The sequence below is a fragment of the Exophiala bonariae genome (assembly GCF_035927105.1).
Source record: "Exophiala bonariae strain CCFEE 5792 chromosome Unknown scaffold_32, whole genome shotgun sequence".
NCBI lineage: Eukaryota > Fungi > Ascomycota > Eurotiomycetes > Chaetothyriales > Herpotrichiellaceae > Exophiala > Exophiala bonariae.
Window position 1 is genome coordinate 272,587 of NW_027042507.1, and position 26,444 is coordinate 299,030.

The 26,444-nt window shown below is 50.0% G+C and overlaps 12 protein-coding genes across 12 annotated transcripts; 7 read left to right on the top strand and 5 right to left on the bottom strand.

The window, feature by feature from the left end:
- Positions 1 to 182: 182 nt before the first annotated feature.
- Positions 183 to 1,340, top strand: LTR84_008599 (uncharacterized protein; the record flags this gene model as incomplete). Its single annotated transcript, XM_064852144.1, has 1 exon — positions 183 to 1,340. The coding sequence occupies one exon, from the start codon at positions 183 to 185 to the stop codon at positions 1,338 to 1,340; it is 1,158 nt and encodes a 385-aa protein (XP_064701741.1).
- Positions 1,341 to 1,865: 525 nt separating this feature from the next.
- Positions 1,866 to 4,597, top strand: LTR84_008600 (uncharacterized protein; the record flags this gene model as incomplete). The annotated part of the gene is made up of 3 exons (XM_064852145.1): positions 1,866 to 1,971; positions 2,022 to 2,129; positions 2,178 to 4,597. The coding sequence occupies 3 exons, from the start codon at positions 1,866 to 1,868 to the stop codon at positions 4,595 to 4,597; spliced, it is 2,634 nt and encodes an 877-aa protein (XP_064701742.1).
- Positions 4,598 to 4,617: 20 nt separating this feature from the next.
- On the bottom strand, positions 4,618 to 5,757 carry LTR84_008601 (uncharacterized protein; the record flags this gene model as incomplete). The annotated part of the gene is made up of 1 exon (XM_064852146.1): positions 4,618 to 5,757. One exon carries the CDS (start codon positions 5,755 to 5,757, stop codon positions 4,618 to 4,620), a length of 1,140 nt encoding a protein of 379 aa, XP_064701743.1.
- Positions 5,758 to 6,291: 534 nt separating this feature from the next.
- LTR84_008602 (uncharacterized protein) lies at positions 6,292 to 8,139 on the top strand (the record flags this gene model as incomplete). The annotated part of the gene is made up of 1 exon (XM_064852147.1): positions 6,292 to 8,139. The coding sequence occupies one exon, from the start codon at positions 6,292 to 6,294 to the stop codon at positions 8,137 to 8,139; it is 1,848 nt and encodes a 615-aa protein (XP_064701744.1).
- Positions 8,140 to 8,295: 156 nt separating this feature from the next.
- On the bottom strand, positions 8,296 to 10,108 carry LTR84_008603 (uncharacterized protein; the record flags this gene model as incomplete). Its single annotated transcript, XM_064852148.1, has 6 exons — positions 8,296 to 8,582; positions 8,652 to 8,827; positions 8,887 to 8,951; positions 9,007 to 9,235; positions 9,298 to 9,791; positions 9,872 to 10,108. The coding sequence occupies 6 exons, from the start codon at positions 10,106 to 10,108 to the stop codon at positions 8,296 to 8,298; spliced, it is 1,488 nt and encodes a 495-aa protein (XP_064701745.1).
- Positions 10,109 to 10,535: 427 nt separating this feature from the next.
- On the bottom strand, positions 10,536 to 12,130 carry LTR84_008604 (uncharacterized protein; the record flags this gene model as incomplete). Its single annotated transcript, XM_064852149.1, has 2 exons — positions 10,536 to 11,929; positions 11,995 to 12,130. The coding sequence occupies 2 exons, from the start codon at positions 12,128 to 12,130 to the stop codon at positions 10,536 to 10,538; spliced, it is 1,530 nt and encodes a 509-aa protein (XP_064701746.1).
- A 1,493-nt stretch (positions 12,131 to 13,623) lies between these two features.
- LTR84_008605 (uncharacterized protein) lies at positions 13,624 to 14,216 on the top strand (the record flags this gene model as incomplete). Its single annotated transcript, XM_064852150.1, has 3 exons — positions 13,624 to 13,705; positions 13,765 to 14,043; positions 14,119 to 14,216. The coding sequence occupies 3 exons, from the start codon at positions 13,624 to 13,626 to the stop codon at positions 14,214 to 14,216; spliced, it is 459 nt and encodes a 152-aa protein (XP_064701747.1).
- Positions 14,217 to 14,689: 473 nt separating this feature from the next.
- LTR84_008606 (uncharacterized protein) lies at positions 14,690 to 15,797 on the bottom strand (the record flags this gene model as incomplete). Its single annotated transcript, XM_064852151.1, has 3 exons — positions 14,690 to 15,191; positions 15,243 to 15,654; positions 15,710 to 15,797. The coding sequence occupies 3 exons, from the start codon at positions 15,795 to 15,797 to the stop codon at positions 14,690 to 14,692; spliced, it is 1,002 nt and encodes a 333-aa protein (XP_064701748.1).
- A 1,212-nt stretch (positions 15,798 to 17,009) lies between these two features.
- LTR84_008607 (uncharacterized protein) lies at positions 17,010 to 18,314 on the top strand (the record flags this gene model as incomplete). The annotated part of the gene is made up of 2 exons (XM_064852152.1): positions 17,010 to 17,836; positions 17,900 to 18,314. 2 exons carry the CDS (start codon positions 17,010 to 17,012, stop codon positions 18,312 to 18,314), a joined length of 1,242 nt encoding a protein of 413 aa, XP_064701749.1.
- A 609-nt stretch (positions 18,315 to 18,923) lies between these two features.
- On the top strand, positions 18,924 to 20,797 carry INDA1_2 (Amino-acid permease inda1; the record flags this gene model as incomplete). Its single annotated transcript, XM_064852153.1, has 3 exons — positions 18,924 to 19,200; positions 19,255 to 19,756; positions 19,804 to 20,797. 3 exons carry the CDS (start codon positions 18,924 to 18,926, stop codon positions 20,795 to 20,797), a joined length of 1,773 nt encoding a protein of 590 aa, XP_064701750.1.
- Positions 20,798 to 21,093: 296 nt separating this feature from the next.
- On the bottom strand, positions 21,094 to 22,083 carry LTR84_008609 (uncharacterized protein; the record flags this gene model as incomplete). Its single annotated transcript, XM_064852154.1, has 1 exon — positions 21,094 to 22,083. One exon carries the CDS (start codon positions 22,081 to 22,083, stop codon positions 21,094 to 21,096), a length of 990 nt encoding a protein of 329 aa, XP_064701751.1.
- A 2,651-nt stretch (positions 22,084 to 24,734) lies between these two features.
- LTR84_008610 (uncharacterized protein) lies at positions 24,735 to 26,303 on the top strand (the record flags this gene model as incomplete). The annotated part of the gene is made up of 1 exon (XM_064852155.1): positions 24,735 to 26,303. The coding sequence occupies one exon, from the start codon at positions 24,735 to 24,737 to the stop codon at positions 26,301 to 26,303; it is 1,569 nt and encodes a 522-aa protein (XP_064701752.1).
- Positions 26,304 to 26,444: the final 141 nt, after the last annotated feature.

Here is a 26,444-nt window from a genome sequence, read left to right on the forward strand (position 1 = left end):
TGGCCTGATGTGAATCTGGACTCCTCAGACATTCGGTGTGCAAAAGTGTGATATTTTCCACCATATCAGACTCCTGAGAACCTACATACAATGCTGGTCGTTGGTCCCCCTCCTTACCCTTCTCCTTGATTCCTACAACTCCCATCGATACACAACCACTCCCCCCTCACACACCTCCAGTCATGTCGACAGCTACCGAGATCCGATCCGTCAATCGGACTCGACAGGCCATCACATCTACCACACCAGCAGTGCTACAGACAGAGACTTGGTCTGAACAGGGACAAGGAAAAGAAGGCCACAAGTCCGAGAACCCAACATCTGAAGACAAGTTCTTCTGGACATACACTGAAGAACCCCATCGGACCAGACGTCAAGCCATCATTAAAGCTCACAAAGACGTCCTCAAATTATGTGGTCCTGAACCCTTGACCATCTTGACCGTCACTCTGGTTGTGCTGCTACAAGTCACCTGTGCAGCATTGCTCAAAGACTCGGCTATTCTGTCCTGGCCCTTCTTTCTCACGGCCTATTTCGTCGGAGCCACTGCCAACCAAAATCTCTTTTTAGCCATCCACGAAATCAGTCATAACCTCGCCTTTCGAACCCCTATCTTCAATCGTTTCTTCGCCATCTTCGCCAATCTCCCCATCGGCGTCCCTTATTCAGCGGGCTTCCGCCCTTATCATCTTACCCACCATAAGTCTCTAGGTGTCGATGGTCTGGATACAGATCTCCCCACGGCTCTAGAGGCCGTCTTTTTCGACTCAGTCTTGGGCAAGGCCTTTTTCTGCACCTTCCAGTTGCTGTTCTACGCCATTCGGCCCATGCTCGTCTATTCCATTCCCTTTGGGCCAATCCATTTTTGCAACATCGCGGCCCAGGTTGTCTTCGACTTCCTGGTGGTCAGGTTCCTGGGATCAAAAGCTTTGGTGTACCTCATTCTCAGCTCCTTTCTGGCTGGTTCGCTCCATCCATGTGCCGCCCACTTCATCTCCGAGCATTATGTCTTTGCTAAATCGACCCTCCCGAATGGAAAAATGCCAATGGATGTACCAATTCCCGAAACGTATTCTTACTATGGCATTCTGAACATCCTCACTTACAATGTGGGCTATCACAATGAACATCACGATTTTCCCGCCATCCCATGGACTAGACTTCCTCAGGTTTACGAGATAGCTCGCGAGTTCTATGAACCCCTACCAAGTCACAAGAGCTGGCCACTGGTTCTGTGGCAGTTCATCACCGATAAAGAGGTAGGCTTGTGGTGTCGAGTGAAGAGAGCAGAGGGTGGTCGAATGGTTGGTGGCTGGCAAGACGGTGAGATCCAGAATTGAACCTGCATTACTTGCCCATGATAGACAAGAAATGAAACTAGACATGACGAATCCAGACTTATAGAATTACAAGGTACTAATAGCACACTTGATGAAACCTACAGTTTTGCTCCTTCCTTTGAGACCGATGAGGTGGTAGTCAGAGGTGCTCCTTCCTCTGGTCGCCAGTCGTTCCTGCACATCTGGTGCTTCCCAAAAGCACCGCACATTCTTTTTCTTTTTTAATCCATTGTCCTACAACAACCACTACTTCTCAGGTGCCGTTCGCTGATATCAAAGCAATCCCTTCTCTGATCCATGTCATCGTCAGCCTCTCGACGCTCAGGTCGCCAACCTCAGGCTTTTCCCACCCGATGTCTTTCGTCTCGACAACCATCCCTCCGATCAAACCGTCCTCAACCACGCCCATGGGGCCCTTCAAATATCCTTCCCGAGACCCACCATCAGAATGAAACACCTCGAAGCAACAATCATTTTGTTCAGTCCATCGATGATTCTTTGGATCATGTCATTGTGGCACTCGACATGAGGGACAAGGACAAGGTGGGTTGTGCCTATTACCTGGCCAGCGAGGAACGTCTTTGGTGTATGGAAGAAGTCACTGGCGGAGGCATCGAAGTGGTGGAAAAGTGTATGTTTCTTGCTTCATGTCAAGGACAAACCAGGACTCACCACGAGCAGTGCAGGCTGACCTGCAACCAACCACAGTCATCTTGTCCACACGCTCTGATGCTGCAATAAATCTGTCTGATCGTTGTGCGACGCGTCACGCCTCTTTGGTCGAGAATGGTGAGTCTTATGAATGAGTTCCTGGAGTCATCTGACAGCCTTGCATAGATGACGACCACCATCCGTTACCTTATGAATTGGAGATCCGACCATCAGCTGAATTTGGCTATGAATCTGCCTTGAACAAACTTCTGGGCCTACAATTCACCTTGGACCTTGAGAAGAATGTCCAGCTACTCGTTCCGGGAGCCCCTGCTACCTATGATCAAGACTTGTTGCCACAGGACCTTGGTTTGTCCACACGACGCGGTCGATACCTCCAATTATCGTCATGTCTCAATCTAGATAACCGGATCAGTGTTGGCTGTGCTGGAGCAATTGCTGGTTACCTCCAAAGAAAGAGAGCCTCGGAGTTCTTGCCTGAAGATCCCAACGCGAATCTGGTTTGGCGAGTTACGAGATTGGAAATGTTCAGTCTCAAAGACACCATGATGGTCAATATCGATACCTTGGTGTCTCTCCAGATCCTCCAACCAGAATCTCACCCCAACACCTTCAATCAAGGTCCGGGCACATCAGGTTCCAAAGAGTCTTTGTCCCTCTTTGGGCTCTTCCAGAACTATGCACATACACCACAAGGCAAGGCTCGCCTCCGCCAAAGCTTCTTGCGTCCATCTCTTGATACGGACATCATCCACTCCCGTCTTGATTTTACCTCTGTTTTCGTCCGCCCTGAGAACCAACCCACGTGTCAGAAGCTCAGCAAAAGCCTGACTAAGGTCAAAAACATGCGAACAACTTTTACTCAGCTGCACAAAGGCACTGATGGTGGGAAGCCAAAGCAAAATGCGTTCAAAAGTGGCGTCTGGTCATCTTTGATCGAGTTCTGCTACCACACAATTGATATATTAGAAACTCTGGGCGAAGTGGTTGGCGCCTCGATGTTGCCGATCTGCGTGCGTGTCATTGACACTTTCGACCGACTTCGTCTCCAGAGAATTGGCCGTCTGATCTATGAGACTGTCGATCTCGATTCTTCGGCCGACCAGTATCGCACTGTGATCAAGAGGGGCATCAATGGTCAACTCGACGAGGTCAAGGATGTTTATGATGGAATGGACGACATTCTCTCTTGCAAAGCCGTCGAAATTGCAAGGCTCTTGCCCCTTGGGATGAATATTGCTCTCAATGTCATCTACTTCCCACACCTCGGATTTCACTTGACGGTGCCACTTCACGAGGCCACAGGTCAAGCGGTATACAATGGTGCCGACCTGGGTTGGGAGTCTATGTTCACCACCACAAACCAGGTCTACTTCAAGGACGTGGCCATGCACGAGATGGATCGAGATCTGGGTGATCTTTATGCTGTCATATGCGATTACGAGATTGAGATAGCGTACGACCTGGCGCAAACCATCTTGGCTGAGGAGAAGTTACTGATCGCTGTATCAGATCTCTGTGGTGAGCTCGACTGTCTACTGGCTCTAGCACACGCGGCACATCAATACAGGTTGACACGACCGTGTATTTCCGAGGAGAACTTGATCGATATCAAGGGTGGTCGGCATCTCTTGCATGAAATGAGTATGTCATGCTATGTGACCAACGACACCTTCTTGGTAGGCGGGAGAGGCAGAGACGGGATGGACGACCAGACGAGCACAAATCAGACGCAGACAGGACCGAGCATGGTGCTTCTGACAGGGCCGAATTACTCTGGCAAATCAGTCTATCAGAAGCAGGTCGCCCTCATTGTCTATATGGCCCACGTGGGCAGCTACGTACCAGCTGAATCGGCAACCATGGGCATTACAGACAAGATTCTCACGCGCCTCACCACCCGCGAAACCGTGTCCAAGGTCCAGTCAGCATTCATGATGGATATCCAGCAGACTGCCATTGCTCTGAACTCATGCACAAAACGGAGTCTGGTGGTGATTGATGAATTCGGTAGAGGCACCGATACCTGTGATGGCGCAGGCCTTGCAGCAGGTGTTTTCTGTCATTTGGTATCTCTTGGTCCGGACGCGCCCAAAACGTTGGCCGCCACCCACTTCCACGAGATCTTTCACCTGGGCTTGTTCAACAAGTTCGACAATGTTGCGTTTGCACACATGGAAGTTCGAGTGAGCGAACAGCATGATGGAGGTACCGTTAGGGAGCATGACATTGAGGTGACATATCTCTACAATCTTCGGGCTGGCATGAGTGATCTTTCCTATGGTACACAATGTGCAGCACTGAATGGAGTGCCCGCCGAAGTGGTGGAGAGAGCAGAACAGTTGGCCAAGATGTCGGCGAGAGGTGAAGATCCGGTCATGGCGTGTTCAGCCTTGTCCACAAGAGATGCCCAGGATTTACAGGATGCCGAGTCAGCAGCGCGAAAGTTTCTGACTCTTGACTTTGACCACGAGATGGGCGAGGTTGAGCTGATGGCAACTCTGGAGTCAATGCTTGGTCCTGCTGAGAAGGAAGATGAAGGATATCAGGGGGCTCGTGATGTCCATTCTGCGGGGAGGTCCTGAGTGTGGGAGTCCTGCCGCGCTCAATCTGTCTTACCTCCGGTGGTCGAGTGGACGCCTCTTTGCTTGCCCCAGGCTCTACACTTGTTGATGAAATCGGGAACAACGAATAAAACGACTATTGAGCCGAGCCAATTCCAAAAGACATCCACGACACCACCTCTCAGACTTCCACCCATTCCCGCACCACGCATGAGATGCCCCACGAATGATGTGGTGATTATATAGTCACCTGCTTCCAGTCTCTTCAGCGTGATTTTGGCCACATCGTCAGGTTGCTGTGGCGTATCGTCCTCCTCCAGCTTTCGCGTCAATTCGGGTTTGAGTCTGTTTTCGTTCTCAAATCCGGGCGAGATGATGCCCATGGGAAAAACAATATGCACATTAATATCGGCATCCGGGGAAGGACCTTTTCCTTGTCTGGACCCGTTGTAGACCGCCACCTCTTGATTCAAACCATCAGCCATGGCCCGCATAGCTGCTTTTGCCGGTGAATATGGTGAATAGCCTGCCACAGGTAGGAATGCCAGGGTACTGCAAGTGAAGACGATATGGCGCGTGGGCAGAGCAATCTTCTTGCCGGTGCCATTATTGTTCCTGTCGTTGTCGCTCGAAGAAGGCTCCTTCCACAGATTTAGGATCGCATGAGCCATGTACATCGAAGACCAGTAAATGGTGTCCATCTGACCTCGGTGGGTATCCAAGCTCGCATCAGCAAAGAAGGATGGGTGGCAATTGCCCGCGCAGCAGAAAAGCAGATCCGGAGCACGACCATCGTTCCAGCTCGTCACTCTCTCCACGATCTTTTTTGCCGACTCCGGATTGCGCAGGTCATAGCTCAGGTTCAAGAACCTCTGCTTTTGCTCCATGTCACTGGGCTTGACCCCCGCGGCTTCGATCTCTGCCTGTGCTTTGCGCAATTTGACTGTGTCCTGCGCCACGATCACAACGTTGGCGCCTTTGGCTGCGAGTTGCGTTGCAAGTGAGAGACCCAGGCCCTGCGAGCCCCCTGTGACGATCGCCGTGAGTCCCGCGACGGGGAATTTGTTCTTGCGTGATGACCACAGCATTTGGACGATGTATCGCGTGAGGATGATTATAACGAAGGATATTGTGTACAGGATGTAGGGGTGGCGGAGGGCCAGAAGGCGGAAATCTGTCATGATATGGTATTAATACGGGTGAAAGGTGAGAGAGGAGGGAGGCCGAAGAGCGTGGTGGTAAGTTGTAAGGGAGATTGTTAAGATTGGGTGGTAGGCCCGAACGATCGTAGGTTAAGCGAGGGTGGTGGCTTGTAAGATTGTGCTTATTGGAATGTCTAGGGTGATATCTAGGGTTGTTGGTTGTACGAGTAGTTCGAGCTCAGGCTCAGGCGCCATAAGCACATAGAAACAAATACCTACCTACAGAACCATGGGAGTTAGGCGTGGGTAATCGGTTAGGTTCTTCGAGGTTGTTTCCAAAATATCCTCTTGTGTTAGTAGGTACCACCCATATTAGGTCAGCATGTGGTAAAGGCAGGACCGGGATGCGGAATTAGGAAATCCCGGCTGCGTCTACCATTTTCCATGCCAAGTCCAAGCCACGTGCTGGCACTCCAAATAAAAAATAGTTGCCCGCAAGTTGGATGTCTAAACTGCGGCGACATGAGCAAACCTCTTTAGAGCATTTGGGCAGTCCATGACCCAGCATCTATAATGGCGAAAAAGAGAAAAGCCAGTGGAACAGGCGGTCGCAATGCCGGTGCCCGCCAAAACCCAACTACCCACCCAGAAGACCATTTCAACGACTCCGAAGACGAATTCTTCACTGGTCGTGACAAGATCCTGCTCGATGAGGAACCCACCGCTAAGCGACGCCGCAGACTCCAAGAACAGGAGGCTGAGTTGCAACCCTCCGACGAGGAGGTGTTTCAAGACGCTGCATCGGACAATGAGTCAATCGACGACCAACAGAGTGACCTTGAGAATGCGGAAGGTGCTGGGCCAGATGCAGAGGACGGCGAGCAAGACGATGGCTACTGGGGCACGTCAAGAGGAGACTATTACAATGCGGATGTCATCGAGACCGAAGCCGATGCTCTTGAAGAGGAGGCTGAGGCTAAAAGACTGCAGCAGAAACAGTTGCAGGCTATGACCGACGCGGACTTTGGTTTTGATGAGGCCACCTGGGCGGATGATGCTAAGGACACAACCAAGACACAGAGACCGGCCGTGGAGAAACTGCCCGATTTCACTGTTCCGGAGGATGCAACGACAGAGGAGCGTAGGCAGATCCTGCGGACGCGATACCCAGAATTCGAGTTCTTGGCCAATGAACTCGTGGAGCTGCAAAGTATCTGCACTGTTCTTGAAAAGGACCGCGATCTTGTCACCGATAGTGACACCGACACCAGCGTTGTCTACGCAAAGATCACCGCTATAATGCTTTATATGGGAGCCATCATGTCATACATGGCTATAATGACCTCGCCCTCTAAATCAGGTATGGCCATGAATCCGGCGGAACTACACGAGCACCCTGTCATGAAATACGTGTTGAAAGGCCGCGAGCTGTGGAATGCGGTCAAGAACCTCGAAGTCGGTCACGATGATGAATCTGAGTCACAGGACGAAGCAGCACAATCCATATCTGACTCTCAACCTGAATATGGCTATGGATCTGATTTGGAATCAGCTGTTGTAGAGAAGATGTCCGGTTCTAGACGTGAACCTTCAAATCCTATCTCGAAAAAGCCTGCAACCAAGAAGAGGGCACAACCATCCGCATCATCGAGTCCCGAACCCAACACATCTCACCACACAACCACCAAAACCAAGAACTCTCGAAAGAAGAAACGCAACGATCTACAAACTCTACTCGACGCCTCACTGCAGCAGGCTGTTGAGGAATCGGATTTCGGAGACGAGGCGCCATTGACACAAGCCGAGGCAGAGGAGAAGGCCAGAAAGAAGAGGAGTCTTCGGTTCTACACTTCCCAGATCGCACAGAAGGCCAATAAACGCGGTGCGGCATCTCGCCACGCAGGAGGGGATGACGACATTCCACACAAAGAACGCATTCGAGACAGGCAAGACCGTTTGATGCGGGAGGCCGAGCAGCGCGGAAAATCAGGCGCTCACGATCTCGAGGCACTCGACACCGACGACGAGGATATGAACGTAGTTCGCCAGAACCATGAGGAGTCGAACGACTATTATGCCTCGCTCATAACAAGCTCGAAACAAAAGAAGGCAGACAAGAAAATGAAAGCCGATGCCTACGCCGAGGCTGCCAGACTCGGGGCACAGGTGTACGAAGAAGAGCAAGTCGGAGCCGATGGCAAACGCAAGATCACCTATGCGATTGAGAAGAACAAGGGTCTGGCGCCGAAGAGGAAAAAGGATGTCCGCAATCCAAGAGTCAAGAAGCGGAAGAAGTACGATGAGAAAATGAAGAAGTTGAGCTCCATCCGACAGGTCTATAAGGGTGGTGAGGGGAGAGGTGGCTATGGTGGTGAGGCTACGGGCATCAAGACTAATTTGGTCAAGAGTACTAAGCTGTAGTGCTTTGCCGTGTTGTTGGTGAAGTGTTGTACATGGCACGTGGCCAGATGTAAATAATATATGCCGCCGCTTGTGACACTTGTGATGTCCAGAAATGCACCCCTGTGCTATTATGACCTCCTTTAATAACTCCCATCATATGAACACGTTCAGCCATCAATCATCCTTTGCCTCCGAGCATGGCGCAGCATGAATCTGCCAATACTTCCGAAAGATTCTCGAAAGAACCCGGCCTTCTGCCTTCACATCATATTCCGGATGTGTCACACACTCATCGAGCAAACCAGTCATCTCACCAGTCACCTGATACCGCAGGAAACTCTCCGACACCCCAACGTACTGACGCACCCCTTCGTGAGCATCGATTGTCGAGCCCGTCGTCCAACTCAGCAGGAAAGGCTCGATGACCGGCGCGTCCGTCACCGACGGGTGAGATGTTCCGACTATCATCCTTGTTAGTAGTCTACCAACACTACTATATTTTCAAACCAGTTGAGCTGGGCGTGACTTACGTGACGTTAAGAACCACGCATCCTTGCCACGGGCCATGATGCCCTGGACGACATCCTTGACGACGTCGAAATGCGGTCTGCCGAAGAAAATGGACCGTTTCCGTGACCACGAGTTCGAATGGACCACGAGTGCGGGAACACGCACGTCATCGTTCAGTCGGCCGCTGGATTTGCCGCTTGAGATGGGTCAGTTGGGAATGTAAAATGGCTTCCAGCTGGAGAGATATGGACTTACGGGTCGAGAACCACAGCACCTCCGAAAGGGAGGGCAGGGGAAGGGCCATCTTTCAGCGTTTGTAGCTGGAACATGTTAGCACTAGATGCACAGGTAGGTAAATCAAGAGACTAGACTCACTGCAAGTGTTGCACCAAACGAATGTCCTCCGATCGTGGCATTGTCAATCCCGAGTCGTCCTCGCCAGAGCTTCAGTTCTCTTCCCTCGCCACGCGGATTTCCAGCGAAGATCTGATCGCCCTTGCCTTCATTGATATGTCGAAGAACTCGCACGGTTTCTTCAATCTCAATCTGCCGGAAATCAAGCTGAGCCTGCTTGAAGGTCTCCGCGTCAAGCCCTGAGCCATCTCTGTTGAAACAGGTTAGCAACCCAGCTCTGTCTCCAGTTGCGTCAGGAGCAGGTCCACATACTGAAGGTGGCGCAGCGCAAACATTACCCGATCCTCGTCCTCAGAACCTCGCTTCATGATGATACTGCCTGGCCCACTTCCATCACGATGCTCCAGGGCGGCGACCACAAATCCCCGACTCGCCAGCTCCCCGAGATACTGCGTGTACTGGGTACGCGAACTGGCGAAGCCGTGCGAAAACACCATGACGGGGAAACCGTCACTCGCGGTGGAAGTGGATTGAGCTGTGCCGCCGGGCGTCTGCACCGACATCGACACGACGCTTCCACTCCCATGCAGCGGCACATCGACCTGTGCGGGGATCTCGGTCCGCCCAACGAGTGCCCAGAGCCCGAACGTGAAGAGTGAATCCGTCACGATGTTGCTGATATGCGCGAACCTCGCGTACCCGGCCCCGACGAGCCCGAGCGGTCGCGGCACCCAGAGATGATGTGGCTTCGTCGATATAGTCCCTTGGGTTGTCGGGTAGTATATTGTGAACAGAACTGTTTCGACCTGCAATTATGATAATCCTTTAATCGCCGATTCAAGAAATACCACTTTCTAACCCCCTGACGGGTTCAAAGCCCACTTACCTGGAATGCAGGTTTGTCATTATGCTTGAACCGGGCATCGTGCGCTCTCCGCGGCTCAGCTACAGGCGCTTCGAGATCGATGGCACCAACCGCATATGGCCCCGTGTATTGTGGTAGACGGGATGAGAAAAGTGGCGAGGCGAATAAAAAGCAGTATAGTAGATATGTCGCTCCCGTGGCGCCGAGTATATATCTCCAGGTCCATCGTGGACGGAGTGTCGGTGGGAGACAGATCATCGAGACGAAATCGATCTTGTTTTTTGCTCTATAATTTTTCGACACTGGTACGTCGGAATGAACAATTCTCAATCTTTGTTGGTGTTTGAATGCATTCATGTCCAGGCTGATGTCGATCGATCGAGGGACGGCCGGAATGACGTATGCTTCGATCTGGGCATGTCGAGGCTTACCTAAGGAGGACTCCAGGGGTCAATAATTTGCCATTGGGGCGCCTGGTATTGGAAGAGTTTTATGTGCCTGTGGAATTCCCATATGTATTGTGGCTAAAATGGAGGAAGGTTGTTGAGATCAATTAAATCGTTCAGAAGTTCGTAGGGTACTAAGTACATTAATCGAGGAATAGTCTCACATCTAATGCTAACAAGGTTGTCTATGGTAATCGTGATTTTCGTGATTCGTGATGGACTGTACGCTGCCCTCTCTATCACTCAGTTTCTGACCCTTCGCCACTCCCGTTCTCATTCGATGGGACGGTCGACGCCTTTTCGGGATCCAGCGCTGGTCTTTTGGCCCGTTCCTGTTCGGCCTTGTACTTGGCCTCCTCTATGCTCGCACAAGCCTTCCACCTGAACACTCTGGCGGCGAGGGGGAACAGCAAAGTATTAACGGCCCACCACGCTACCAGGATACCAACGTGTCGTCCCATGTGTTCCTTGGTGAGGTCAAAGAGTATAATCCGCGTAGCCTTGACCACGTTGTAGAGTGGAAAGAACAGACCATACTTGTACACCCCAGCCGCCAGTTCAAGTGGGTAGAACGCCGTGCAGACATTGGAGATGACCCAGAAAATGAGCCAGATGGCCGTGAATGGCTGTCCCACCACCATGGCCACATTCTCACACGCGAACCCGAGGGCGCACATGCCGAGATAGTTGATGGCCCAGTACACGACGAATGATGCGTGGCCATATCCGTTGACCGATGTTCCTGGGGGAGGTGGTTCGACGTGGGACATCGGCTGGGAGGAAAATGGTATCTCAAATGCAAGACTGACCAAGGAGTAGAAGAGCGACATGAATGCGTATGCGATAAATGTGGACATATACTTCCAGAGCATTAGCTGGCCGAAATAAAGCTTACGGTGGTGTTCAGTGGAGCCAGGGCTGGTCTGTATGACGAAGAGGGTGTGTGTCGGCAAGAAGAACGTGTACGAGAAGAACGCGATGATGATGAGGTAAATTAGTCCGACGGTCACTGCAGGTGTAACTTGTGAGGGACCGAAGGGGCGAAGATTGATGGTGGTGAAGTCGATTGCAGGGGAGAGTGCCTGGGGTGGAAGTGTTGTGGGTTCTGTGACATTGCTCAACAGTTTTTGAACCTCTGGCACCCAGAGCGCTGCAAATGATGAGGATATGAAATGCTGAAATGCATTTAGCTCGGGGATGATGTAGCTGTCGATGGCTACTTGATCGCGTGCCTCGACATAGATTGTCTGGCATGCGCCTTTAGGATCATATGATGAGTTTCCTTGAGTGACAGCTTCACGGAGCAGACTTGAAGCATTGGCATTGACGATGATGGCCGAGAATGCCTTGTTGTTGTAGATGGCTTCCCGGACTTCCATTGGGTTGTAGTGGAAGTCTGCCGGTGATTTGATACGGTAACTTATATGTGGATGTGGAGACGCCTGCATCGTCTTTGCCGCCTCTACAATTGCTGGACCGACGATTGAAAAGTTCTGCTCATCCATGTAAGGCGCGACCTGGCCATCGAGATTGACAATCCAGACATCGAGGGCATGTAGGTGGTCATGGACGGTGAAGAGTGAACCCCAGAAGAGGGAGAGGACTCCCAAGATACAGACGCAAAGAATCGACGCTGCATGAATCATTAGCACTCACTTCTTTGATGAGCCCCTTCTGGCATGGGATGATAAAACCTACTGGTCTGTACCCATTCCTTTCCAACCCTTGCCCGTACTGCTCTCAACTCTGGATGCCAAAATCCAACTCGTGTCTCCCCATGAAATTCTCCCTTGAACCAATCTTCGAGTCTTGCACGCCAATGCCGTCCCATCATGGTGGTTATGGTTAGGCCAGAGAGCTGACTGCCACGCATTGATGTGTTTTCCATTTTGTTGAACAGTGCATGAAGTTTAAGATCATTGATTGAGGTAGACACTGGTTGACGAAGAGTTTAGCCATCTATATCCTTTAAGACCTGGACGTGCGCCGTACAAAGGGTTGTGACCCTATTCCCTCATACGTCAAGTGGTTTGGGAGATGTTAGTCAGGTGTTTTCCATTTTTGGTATAGAAACGTTCCATCCATCCCCAGGGCAGCGCTCTTATTGGGAGAGCCGAAGAATCAACAATTGGTAATTGCCGACTCGCCGAATATATTGCTGACTATTCTGCGGTACTTCTGCACCAGGCTTGAATCAGGACAATCATGTAGATCGCCCAGTACAATGATCCTGATGTCCATACTTGCGAACTGGGTTGTTGTTGTACGAGGTAGATTCCGATGTATGAAGATCTGGCCAAGCATATGGAGAACCACGAATCATGGAGTACACTTTCATTGCTTGTGGCTGAGGTGATGTCAATCGATCTCAACGTTGTCAAGGTTGCAACGCAGAAATGTTGTTCAGATATACCGGGTTTGTACGAAGATATTCGTACAACCACAAACTATTCGGGTGGCTTACACAAGATGTTTCCGCCTACCTTTTTACATTGTTGATTGTATCACAGCAGCTGCAGTGTTCAAAGATCGATATCTGGCAAGACTTCGCGTTCAATATGATCGAAATAGTAGATGCGTTTTGCAACAGTCAACTAGCAAGACCAGTGCACGTGACCAGTCCCAGCCATGCCTGAAAATTGAACCGGTTGATCCGGCACAACTTTGTTCCGTCAAACTGCGCTCAACCTCCACACTCAGCGACATTTTGTCGAGAGTGACTCCATACGAGCACCTACGTGGTATGTACTAAGAATATAAAACCTCATCCAGTTCCAAACGATGTGAGAGAGGTCAACACCTTCAGTATAGGAAAGACAGTCGGTCACGTATCCAACGCTTGGAGTTTCAATATAGAGGCTGCGCTTCCGGGTACGCAGCTTGACTCTCTTCACCAGGTGTGTGGTATCAGACATGTGTCCGATAAGAGGAATCACAGCACTGCTTTTCAAAAAGGGTCACTTTTAGACTGATGTACCTATAGAGGTACTAAAGATAGTAGATGGAAGGAAGGTACGACTTGACAGGACTGAAGGAAAGATGGAAGTCGCAGGCACTGGACTCGAATCTCAATGCACTTGCCTTGGGGTGCTGCCAAGACTTCATCCCGACCCCTTAACGTGATCACGTGGACGCTAGACCCCTTTGAGGAATGAGCTCTCTTGAAAATTGAGAAAGTCTGCCGAGAGTCAACAGCTCTTCCAATTTCATACCAGCAAATCTTCTTCATACTTCTTCTCTTTCATCCTTTTCATCTCCACTCATTGTCACCTTGTCCGCTTCGAAGTCTTCCAGCTATCTCAGCTCCTTCACCCAATCTTCACCAAGATGTATGCCGCAAGCAAGATGACCGGGGCCGTTGCCCGTATTGGTGCGAGACAGTCGACCCGTTTCATGTCGACATCGCAGAGTAAGCTCCAATCCGACCTTGAACCTCCTTCGATCGTGCTTTTACTCACAAAGCTGTAGCTCCCATCCAGAGCTCCATCATCCGCTCTACTCGTCAACCCCTCAACCGCAATGCCCTGCTCTTCAACAACGCTCGCACCACTTTGAGCTCCAACATGATCCGCGGTGCTATGCAATCTCGTGGTGTTGTGGCCGAGACCGCAACAACCGCCATTGTGGTCGCTGCTAAGCTTCACGGTGCTGGTGCTGCCACCATTGGTCTTGCTGGTGCCGGTATTGGTATCGGAACGGTGTTCGGAGCTTTGATCCAAGGTGTCGCCCGCAACCCATCTCTGAGAGGTAAGTCGAAATTTTACAGCTTTCAACCTGGATACAACACTTGATGGCTGTACTAATCATGGTCGATGAACACAGGTCAGCTTTTCTCCTATGCTATTTTGGGTTTCGCCTTCGCCGAAGCAACTGGTCTTTTCGCGTTGATGGTTGCTTTCCTCATCCTCTACGCATACTAGACGCATAGTCGGAAAATTCAATCATGTACACCACTAAGCCGGACAAGAAGAGATGTGTACATGCTACGGGGGAGGTTGCCAATGGATGCTGGATGTGATGCAAACAGAATCAAGGTTCCTTGCTGGTGGATATATTGACCAAAATCCAATATACCTCGGGCCGGGTTATTTGTATCAGTAGGATTTTGTTGCATGACATGCCACCTTACCGCATCAGACAATAGAAAAAAATCCCAACTTCCCCGATTTATCTTACACGCCTCGCTATAGAGCTTCCCTTATCCCGAACCTACCCAGACCTGTGAGCAATTTATCTTAACTGGTGGGTGATGTGACTCCTCGTGGGGAGTCAAGATTGTTTCAGACATATCGTCTCGTCTTTCAAGAGACAGTACTTCTGACTTATACTTGAACATGGTGGTCTTGGTCCACCTACTGCCCTCGGATTTGCAACACTGATCACCCCCAACCTTCTAGACAGCGAAGACTGGCAAAGTAGTAAGTGTTTCCGTCCAATTCTGATGTTGCGATTGTGACCAGATTTGTTGCAAAAAGCGAAGTGCTAGTGGCAGATTTGCAAACCCAGTACGCTGAGAATGCATGATCAGAGCTTGCTCAAAGAACTCATGTTGTTGAGGTTGAGACGACTCTGCAGCGGCCAGGAAAATAGTGAATGGAACGAAATACATCCCAGGTGAGTTTTGAGGGAGTGATCTCAGCGTTTTAATGAACCCATCTACGAGTTCAACATGTGGCGGAGTTCCAGGCTCAGCGAGAGCTCTGACCACATATATGTTACACGCCTGCTCGTTCAGCTTATAAATCAGGGACCATGAGCTCTGGAAATTTGGATACAGCAGACAATCATTGCTGATGTCTTCCCACCCCTCGCATTGGAATGGTTGTGAACTGGACTGGCGTAGTCGATTGACACCATGTTCCAGACTCAAGTGCGGCGATACCCATCCCCGGTATCTGGAGCTCGTTAGCCATGCGGTCGAAGAGCATCAGGGTGCCAGCACAAACTTCCGGACCTGCCGTACTATGAATTTCCCAAGCTCGCCGACTGCTACACGTTCTTCCCCACCCAGAGCAAATATAGCTCCTTCAACTAGGCCAAAGATGGTTCGAAAATCGGAAGACCCGCTCACTATAGCGGCGACCAGTAACACCAAGAGGGATACGAGAATTCTCTGCTGTCCTACTGTGTCGTACATGGTCATGTCCTGTCTCGATCGTAGTTTGCGGATTGCTTGGTGGTAAAAAGCTATGGGATGGAGGTTCTTGCCGCTAACATTTGCGGCAAAATGAAATGCAGCAGCTGACAAGACCGACTCATCGACCAAATCATCTGCTTGTGCAATTGGAAGAACAAGATAGCGCCAGCCATTGCGGTGGTCATCAATTCCCACCATTTCCCCGGCAATGTTGTTGGAGACTAAGCAAATAAGCAAGATATCAGATCATTTCCAGGACTCCCTTTGAAAACTTACAATATGTTAGGAGATACTGCCTCCACGGATCTCGAGAACTGAGTGCCAGGTCCCCAGAGATGAAAGTATTCACATCCTCGGAAACCATGGCCAGGTGCAACCCATTTTGTTTCTGGGATTCGTCGTCTTGACTTGAATCTTGGTATAGTAAATATGGCGGTTTTTCTCCGAACGCCTGGCCGGGTTGCCCTTTGTCAATTCGAAGTACCTCATGACTCGAGCTTGAAGGTTCATTGGTACTGGCTACCGACTTAAATCGATATCTTACACCATATCCACTGCACTCAATGCCTCTCGAGGCACATTTGGCGCATGAGGGTTGGGTGTTATCGCAGTGTATGCGACGCTGAGAACACTCGTAGCATCCTAGAAGAGGTCAAAACTCTTGACCACGCTCCCGGGGACCCACTCACCTCTGGTCTTTGGGACATATTGCCGCTTGGTACGAGGCATTCTCCATATCTTTACATCTCGACGAAACCGAAGACGATGTCGAGTGTGGGGTAATTAATTGGATTTATACCCCTCTTAAAACTGTAGCTTAACATTATCCGACATCTTCGTTTATTACTACTTTATTACTTATCGACTATCATTTTTCTTTCAGTCAGCAAGATAAGAGACGATGTCAGTCGTCCAGTATCATCGCTGAGTTGAATAGGTTATCGAATCCTCAACGTTCAATGTACTAGTATGGGGCTTACCCATTGAAGCATCCTGCTATGGTCTGAACGGGTATATTAGTAATTTAGTACACGACATTGTTGAGAGAGGGATTGATAAGCTTTACCTAGCTCCATCCTAGCGTCCTCTAGCTGCCAAATTAGGCATGAATTATGAGAGCACTCAAGCCTAGATTTGTCGACGACTGTGATATCTGACTGTCTGAGGATTTGACTACCTAGCCAGGACATCAGATCCAGGATGGCTTTTATATACCGTACATAGCCTTCATCGACAGACGTTGGATCCAGCTTCCGACACTCCGATAGGCGATCGAAGCCATCTTTGCCATGCCCCTGGCTCCAACACTGAGTAACAGGGACTCTCGAAGGAACTCGAAACCGTTCCCAATTTGACCTTTCTCATGAGAACATCATGCTTTCGGACAGTGATACGCTCAATCATAACTCCATGAGCGTCATGTGGGCATCTTCCATCAGCTGGAGGCAACATGGCCCATGTGGAGGGGTCGTTGTTCATAGCAGATAAAGGAAGTCTCTGTTCGCCCTTTGGACCTCTTCCAATCCAACACGAACAGTTTGAATCTTGACCAAGCTCAACATAAGATTTCTTGACAATGGGTGTTTTGAATTATCTTGGCATTGGTGGCCGTACACCTTCGACTGAGAATGAAACCAGCAATCCTGTACGAGCGCTTCCTTCTAGCTGGTACACTTCACAAGAAATGTACGAGTTGGAGAGACGAGCAATCTTTTCCAAGAGATGGATGCTCATCACTCACAAGACGAGACTTGTCCAGCCGGGTGACTGGCTCAAATTCGATATTGCAGGATACGAGTTCGTGCTATGTCGAAGCAAAACTGGAGATAGCATCCATGGATTTCACAATGTCTGCCGACATCGTGCATTCCCCGTCGTCCAGGAGGAGAAAGGATCAGCAAAGATATTCGCCTGCAAGTACCATGGGTGGTCATATGGCCTTGATGGGAAACTCGCAAAGGCTCCCAAATACGACGAGCTTGCTGGCTTTGACAAGAGTCAGAACGGCCTTTTCAAGATCCATGTACGCACTGACAGCAGTGGGTTTGTCTGGGTCAACCTTGATGGTAAAGAAATCCCAGAAGTGCCATGGGAGGAAGACTTCGACGGTATTGATAGCCAAGAAAGATATAGTGTATTCAACTTTGATGATTATGTTCTCGATCATGAATATCGAAAAGAGGGTGATTACAACTGGAAGATCTTGGCCGACAACTTTAACGAGTGCTACCACTGTCCGACAGCACATCCGGACATCCCCACGCTCGCCGACATTGAAACACACAAGGTTGATACTGACCACGGTTGGATAAAACATCAATCGACACCGACGTCTGAGCAAAAGGAGCTGGGTCTTGCCATTGCCAGTACTTACTTCTTCCCAAATGTTTCCATCTCTGTCCTGTGAGTCTCCCAGTGTCCTTTTCTTTTGCCCGTAACGACATGGTCAACTAACATGAATCCCAGGCCACATTTCATCATGCTTCAAAGATTCCTCCCAAGCGGACCGAAAAAGTCCACAATGCATTATCAGATCTTCCGCAACAAGAATTCGACAGACGAGCAGTTCCAACTCATAGCACAGCTGTACAACAAGGTCGTCAGTGAAGATAAGGTCTTGTGCGAATTGGCTCAGAAAAATCTGAACGCCGAGATCTTTGTGAGTGGCGAAATGCACCCCAGACTGGAGAAAGGCCCGCTGTTCTTCCAGCAAGTGACACGGAAAGTCATCAGGGAACACTTTGAGAGAGAGAAGGCAGCCAAAAAGGAGATATGGCCGGCTCGGCAGCAGCTGCCAAGTAGTGCTGTCCATAACACCGAGGATGCCGAACTGTGTTCCAGTCTATCTTGTCAAACAAATGAAGCAGGATTGGCTTGGTAGAAAAGCATATTGTGGCGACCGGCTTGAATTCCCAGCGTGGCTGTCCATCACATGTTCCAAGGCCTGCCACGCTGACTTTGATCCTGTCTTCTTATCACTTGGCCGTGGCCGTTGATGTAACGTAGGGCATAGCTAAATATCTTAGGTATTGGCAAAGTGGAATTATCAAGATGCTCTGCGTCGCTTATATCTGGATGTCGTCGGACGGACCGGCATACCAAGGCTGTGAAAAGCCTCCAAAACTCTCAGCCTTTCGTCACGCCCAGTCTGTTTCCTCGGCGGCAGCCTTGGCCCACCACCTCCTCTCTCAGATTCCACGATGGAAAAGGAACATCGTCCGGCCAAAGGCCTTGGGTTCAGCAACCACAACCAATGGTTGAATGGATATTCCACTGCAATGTGAGATCTCGAGATTGTATCTGCAATCATGGTCGTAAATGAAGGTTCAACAAAGAGTCTTGGGAGGAGGTGGCAAAAGCAATCCCGCCGAGATAAGCCAGCATGTTAAATAATAACGTCTGTCCCCAAGTGCGAGTGCTTGGTCTCGATCAGATTGTGTCGTCTACCGATCCTTATCCTTGAAAGACATCACTGGAACCTTCTGCCACCATGGCGAACGCCGTCTTTGACAACAATTCGAGTGAAAACTCCACGGGTAAAGAGGTGCCGATCGAAAAGGTCTCGAATGACTCTTACGGCAATGCACCACGAAGACTTTCGACCAGCGGTGATGTAGCAGTCAAGAACACCTACGTGTACAATGAACTTCCGTTCTGGACGCGCATGGGATGCACTCCCGACTCTTTCAGGCCACGCACGTTGGAAGACAAGCACAACCAACTCAATCAAACACTCCGCTCTCGACACATGCATATGATTGCGATCGGTAAGTGACTTGGTCGGATGCAAGAGTCGAGAGTTCAAGCTTACAGAAATCAAGGCGGCTCCATCGGCGCCGGTCTTTTTGTTGGATCTGGTGGTGCGCTGGCAACAGGTGGTCCTGCATCGTTGCTCATCGATTTCATGATCATCGGTATCATGATCTTCAACGTTGTCTATGCACTCGGCGAACTGGCAATCATGTATCCTATCTCCGGCGGCTTCTACACATATTCAACAAGGTTCATCGACCCTTCATGGGGCTTCGCGATGGGCTGGAATTACTGCCTGCAATGGGCGGTTATCCTTCCTTTCGAGATCGTGGTTGCATCCGAGTGTATTCGCTATTGGGATAATACTACAAGCCAAGCCGTTTGGTACACTATGTTCCTGCTCGTCATCATCATCATCAACATCTTTGGTGTTCTTGGCTATGGTGAAGAAGAATTCTGGTCCAGCCTTCTCAAGCTTGCCACAATCATCATCTTTATGATTGCTGCTTTGGTCTTGGTTTGTGGTGGGGGACCAAGTGATGGCATGTTCGGCGAGTATTGGGGAGCTAGGTTGGTAACTTGCTTCTGATGTTTGTGATGCTCGCTGACTTTCATAGGAACTGGTATGATCCAGGCGCGTTCAGAAACGGTTTCAAAGGCTTCTGCTCCGTGTTTGTGACAGCTGCCTTCTCTTTCGCAGGGACTGAACTCGTTGGTCTTGCGGCTGCAGAATCAAGAACCCCGTTGAAATCACTGCCCTCAGCCGTCAAGCAGGTGTTCTGGCGTATAACGCTGTTCTACATTCTGTCATTGACATTCATCGGTCTCTTGGTCCGTTCTGACGATGAGCGCTTGTTCGGAGCCGGTAACTTCATTGACACCACCGCATCCCCTTTTGTCATCGCTGCTGGAGACGCTGCCTTGACTGGATTTGATTCTTACCTCAACGTCGTCATCCTGGTATCCGTCGTCTCTATCGGTAACTCGGGAGTCTATGGTGGCAGCCGAACTTTGACCGCTCTAGCCGAACAAGGCTATGCACCACGCATCTTTGCCTACATCGATCGTGCTGGTCGGCCATTGTTCTCGACGATTTTCATTATTGCCATGGGGGCTCTCGCGTACATTGGAGTAGCTGACCAAGGAGTGGAAATCTTCGATTGGCTTTTGGCCTTGTCTGGCCTTGCTGCGTTGTTCACCTGGGGATCAATTTGTTTGGCTCATATTCGATTCCGCAATGCATGGAAGTATCATGGGCACACGAATGACGAGATTCCCTTCAAGGCTATTGGTGGAGTTTATGGCTCTTACCTTGGGCTGGGAATAATTGTCCTTGTGCTGATTGCCCAGTTCTATGTTGCCATCTTCCCAGCTGGAAATGATGGGGAGATGAACGATGCCGCTGGCTTCTTCAAGTCGTATCTGGCATTCTTTGTGGTCGCTTTCTTCTGGTTGATCGGTTATGCGTGGAAGAGAACTGGGTGGCTGAAGCTTGGCCAGATCGATGTCGATAGTGGTCGTCGCGAAATTGACTGGGAGGTGCACCGCGCCGAGGCGGAGAAAAGGAGAAATGCAGGACCGTTCAAAAAGGTCATGTACTTCATGTTCTAGGGTCGTTCCATATGACAAGAGGTAAAACGATGACAGAATCCAGCTCTTAGTAGTGATGCGAATAGCATGGGTAAGACCACAGTACGAATGGATCTCACTTGTTCAATCACTGAGATTGAATTCTAGGTGCGTCGGATAGGATGTAGCATATATGAATACCATGTACTTCATGAAGACTTTCTTGGATCTTAGCATCAATGGATTATGATCGAACATCATTCCATTTCGTGAGTCGATTTCCATCAGATATTGGTTGACCAGTCAACTGCGAAAATCTTCTGGCGTTGCTATCTGTGCTAAAACTCCGAGGAAGGTATCAATCTTCCATTGCCCGCATTCAAACGGACCCGGTAAAGGTCATCCTTGATTATGGAGTCCTCCTGTTTCAAATAATCTTCAATTCTCGTGGAGCAATCGACATATCTCCCGGACATGAAATCCAACTTCCCTGACGACAGAACCGAAGTCATACCTGCAGCCATATAAGGGGTGTCAAAGGTGGCTTGGTCAAGGAAATGAACAGCGATTTGAGCTGATTTGTCCTCGCCCTCAGCGCCATCTACAATGTAGGATCTCTCATTTGACCGGCCCTCGACTTTGTCTTTGAAGTCGTGATAGAATCGTGTCTGAATGGCGCCAGGATGAATAGCGAACGCTTTGATGTTGAACTCCTTGAAGTTCTCCATATGGATGATCTCTGCCAGCCGTACCATCGAGAGTTTGGCTGCAATGTAGCTGCCCATTCCCTGATTCGCGTGGGCGCCGGCGCTCGAAGTGAAAATGATCCTTCCGTCACGCTTCTTCTGCATGATGGGAAGTGCATACCGGCTGAAATTGTACGCACCTCGGAGAGAAACACCCACTGTGTCCCACCAGATCTCGGGATCGCCTTCGGACGTTGGGAGCCACTGAGGTGGTCGGCCAGCATTCATGAGGACAACATCTATGCCGCCAAATTCGCCATTAACCTCTGCAAGAAAGTCTTTCACTGCCGCCGGATCTTGGACGTCAAATGCACCAGTCTTGATCCGTAGATTTTGATCGTTGGCCTGACATATCTTCGCTGTTTCGGTGATTTCATCCAATTCTAGAGCAGCGATGCTGAGAGACCCAAGTTTCCCATAACTGAGAAGCTCTGCACATGCCCGTCCAACACCTCGCCCGGCCCCAGCGACGACAACATGTTTCCCGTTCAGCGCCTTCGCCAGGTGTGTGTTTACCCTTGGGTCTGTCTCGAAATAGCAGTCATGTAGATCTCCGAGAAAGGGTTCTGGTTGGAGGGTCATGGCGAAGGAGTTTTAGGATATTTCACTTCTGGGTTGGATGAACAGGACCGACTTGGCATATGGCCCGATACAGGGTGAATGCATCTCAACGACTCCTTCCCTTCCCAGCCATGTGTCATTACCCCAACACCCTTATAACCTTCGACACAAGCGAGTGGGGTCGAATTTGGGGTCATAGATTTCAGTATTGGGAAAGTGGGATCGGTTTATCGCGTCCTGCTCTTAGCGCAAATGCTGTCAAGCCCCCGCATCGAAATTCGGTGTGAGAGCCTGTGAATATGTACTGTTTCCGATCGTGACTCGAAAGGATGAAATAGAAAATCCATTCGGTTCTTGGGTTGATGCATGTGACACAATGAAATTGTCTGGATTGAAGCATGGATGGCGCCGGATGTGAACGGCTGATGAAGGTGAGTCGACGATCGAACAGCGGGGTTTCTCACTTCCCCTTCGCAGTCCTTTTCTTTGTAGGAGATCTCATCTAGATCACTATTAATGAACTTCATAGGACTATGATCACATTAAATATACTTCCTTTCTGTAGCAGATATCGATCCTCTTTGATGATCTGTGACAAAATCACTAGTCGATTCGCGAATAAGGTATATTCGTACTCAGACTGGAACTGGAACCACGTCCTTGGCAGGAATTGGAACGGCCTTCATGGCTCGTCTTCCTCCATGATTTTGAGAGGTGGTGGCGGCACCACCAAAATCGAGTTGGATGATCCAGCAGCAAAGCCAGTCTTCTGAAGAAAGTGGCTACAATGTACATAAGCAGACTGACAGACTGGGCATGGGACCCTTGTTCGACACTTCGTTGAAACTGCCCGACGACTCTCTGAGTATTGAACTGGGTTTCATTGCATGCAGACTTGAAGATGACGACTTCACTGCTTGCGCACCCTGAGTGGCCTGATCAGAACCTCCTGACACTTCCGCGACATTTCGCTTTTTCAAACAGTGCTGAATACTGTCGAACCAAGAGATGCTCATCATAATCTACCATTTCTGTTGGCTGAAGGTAAGACCGCGATCTTGCACAGTAACAGAGCATCGAATGAAGGTCAGGATGCGGAAAGCTATGTATGCCATCAAATCTCTATCGCTAGCAGAGATCGCATTGCTGACAAGACTTCTCTTACCCAAACTCATTGGAAGCGAGCGTATTGGTGGTGGAGATGTTGGTCAGCCCAGGCGTTGGTGGGCGCTTACCGAGCAGATTGAACCACGACTCCCAGGACGCAGGAAGAAAGATACCCGCTAAGGGTCGAATGACGCCCACTGCCAGAATGCTGCAGAAAGACGCATGATGCCAGATCCTCCTGACTGCAACAGTAGATCGAACAAATCGAGTCACGCGGGGTTTGCTCCTCAGTCGAAAGTCGGTAGGCTTCAGAGTCACGACGCCACGGGAAACTGTCTCGACGGGCTCACAACAAGAGCCTTGAACGATGGCCATATAACCCGTGGAGGGAAGATGATCCCTCTCAAACAGCTCGAACAGAACCAGTGTGGCTCGCTGTCCTCTTGTGCTGCTACTATCAAGGCTGCCTCGTGTGCTTCAGATGATGGAGTATCTGTCCTCGACGAATCAACAGAACACAAGGCGAGGAACCAATGCCCAAAACCACCGCACGCGCAGTCCCAAGAACGAACCTGATTGCATGCGCGGGGAGCGTAGTTATATCTCAGTCGATGTCTGCTGCATCGTGCATGACGAAAAGAACAATGTAAACCTAGGTATGAAAGGATAAGTCACGTGCATGGCTGGTGTGTTTTGGGACAAGAGAGCAATTTGGCAAGCCAATCGTGATCACGACTCCGAAAATGAGCTCCGCCAATTCTGTCGTAACACCTGCGGCTGTTGTCACTGGTTCATAGCACTGAAAAGTACGCGCCGATCAAGCGATGGAAGACTCAAGGCGAGTCGTGCTGCCCGCGGAAGATTCTCAGGCTGCCTAGCCAGCTATTCCGAACAAACTGGAAGTCAGTTCAGGAGGTGGCAATCTGGAAATTGCGGCTCCATTTTATCGATAAGGCCTCGGCGAAAGCCTGGCAATCTAGGGTCGTGTTTCATTCTAGGTTTACATTCGAACCGCATCATCAGGATAGATATTGTCAGGGGCAGGGACCCCATATATGTGCGTCCGGCGGTAGCTGCCAAGGGTAGGCTTCTACTTCGTATCCGTGAATCCGGACTTCGTAGGCCTGACCAGGGTGTGGGTGATTAGACTTTTGTCGGGAGCAGTAGTAACTCGGGGCCTCTGCAACTATCCGAACGAGTGGTTTTCAGCTAGCCGCCTCATCTGAGCTCCCACTCATTGCATGGCATTTAGATGTCGCTTAATGTTCAAACAACCGCCTACCTAAATCTCATGCAATCAGCTCAATTCAACCATTTCACCACGTTGTGGCCCGACTTGAAGGACGCGGAAAAGGGGCACGTTGGACGCTGTCCTCGGCCTCGGTAACATAACAAACATTGGTCGACACCTTATCCACAAGCGGTCCTAGGCCACGATCATTTATGCCTTGAGCACCAGATTCTACAACCGCCGAGGACACCGATCATGTCTTTCTCGTGAGGCTCTTACCGAGACCTGGAATCTCTGTTGGCTGTGTCTCCCAAGCAAGGGAGGCGCATTCACCATGATAATAACGCGGACCCAGCTAGGGAAACCTAGCGTGATCGCAGTATGTCTGTTGTTCGTCGCTACCTGTCTCGTCTCATTGTTCCTGGCTCGATCAGACCTGGATGTTGATCATTTGAACCCATTCAGAGGATCGGATGAAATAGCGATTCCTGACGATAGCATTGCATTGAGACCCGCGTTTGCTACTGCCTCAGTCAGCGAAAGCACTTCGAGCAGCAGCCTCAGTGCATCGAGTAGCAGTCCGACCACGCCGAGCAGCGTCGCTACCACGTTGAGTGGCAGCCCTTCCACGTCAAGCAGCAGCCCTACCACTTCGATAGCAGAAGAACAAGATGATCAACCAAATTTCAATGCAACAAGTGCCAAGGATCCTGCAGAGGACGACGCATATGACCCAGGGAGTGACTTTCGCGAGATTTATTCTCTCTCCCGCAGCGGTGGGACCTTCTTTCCGGTCTCCTTCGGCAACGAGTTGGCGTACAATCTCAACATTCTGCCTCATCCTGAACAACCAGATCAGTATGTTCTGCTCGCTCAAGCAGGTCTCCCGGGGGCGCTTGTACTAAAGGAGACGACTTGCATCGCTGAAATTCATGATGGCATTCTTGCTTGTATCGAACCCGCAGTCTATCTAGAACCAACTCCCTCGATTTCCTGTGTCAAGTGCGTAGATGGAGAATCACCCCCTATGCTCAACATGGTGTTCGGACCTCGAGATGCCCGTATGTTCAACGGCCCTGAGCATTCTTATATCATGTACGGCTCTCAATCTCAGTACACCTGGCTGGGGCTCTGGATCCAGAATGCGGGAAGACTGATCCCGACTTTGGACCAAGGCAACTCAAACGATTCAGTTGCGTTTCCCGAGGTTACGGAGATTCAACGACCACCGCCTACTAAGCTGGGCTACGAGAAAAATTACTTTCTTTTCTGGGACGATCAGGGAACCATGTACGCACATCACGACATATTTCCCAATCGAACATTTGCTCAGCTCTCTACGAACGGATCCGTCGGCGCTGATCTCTCTCTGGAAAGTGCCCCGATCGATACAGTTTGCATGGCTAAACATATGCCCAAGCCAGGACCTGAGCTAGAAAGTGTTCACCAGTCTACCAATTCGTTAGCTCTAACCCTATGCCGGCGTGCTGATCCGAGCTGTTCTCCGAGCAACGACAATACATTCATAATCACCATTTTCCAGCACAAAACCTATCATTACTACCACGCTCTTTACTACTCTTATGTCATGTTGTTTCAACAAGCTGCGCCATTTGCAGTCCATGGTATCTCTTCAAAGCCACTGTGGATTCATGGCCGCGACATGCTCACGAACAAGACACATGCAGCGTTTTACGAGGAACACCCGTCCTCATTGCCCCCAAATCATACGGAAATGTTCTACATCACCAGCATTAGTTGGAAATCTCCTAGCCAGAGATATCATGGATATATTGACGATGCCCTGTTTGTGTCCTTTGGGATAGAAGACACAAAATCCGGCACCATTGATGTTCTGGCCGGCGACTTAATACAAGACTTGGCATATTGCGATGAAGAATAGGTAGACAGTCTATGCACATAAATAAGGATAGATATTCATGATGTTGATTTTTGCAAATGCTTCTTGGTTTTAAAGTCTCACAAGTTCTCCCATCTTCTTCAATCGGCACAACCACTGCATAACTCGACGTTATTATAGCGG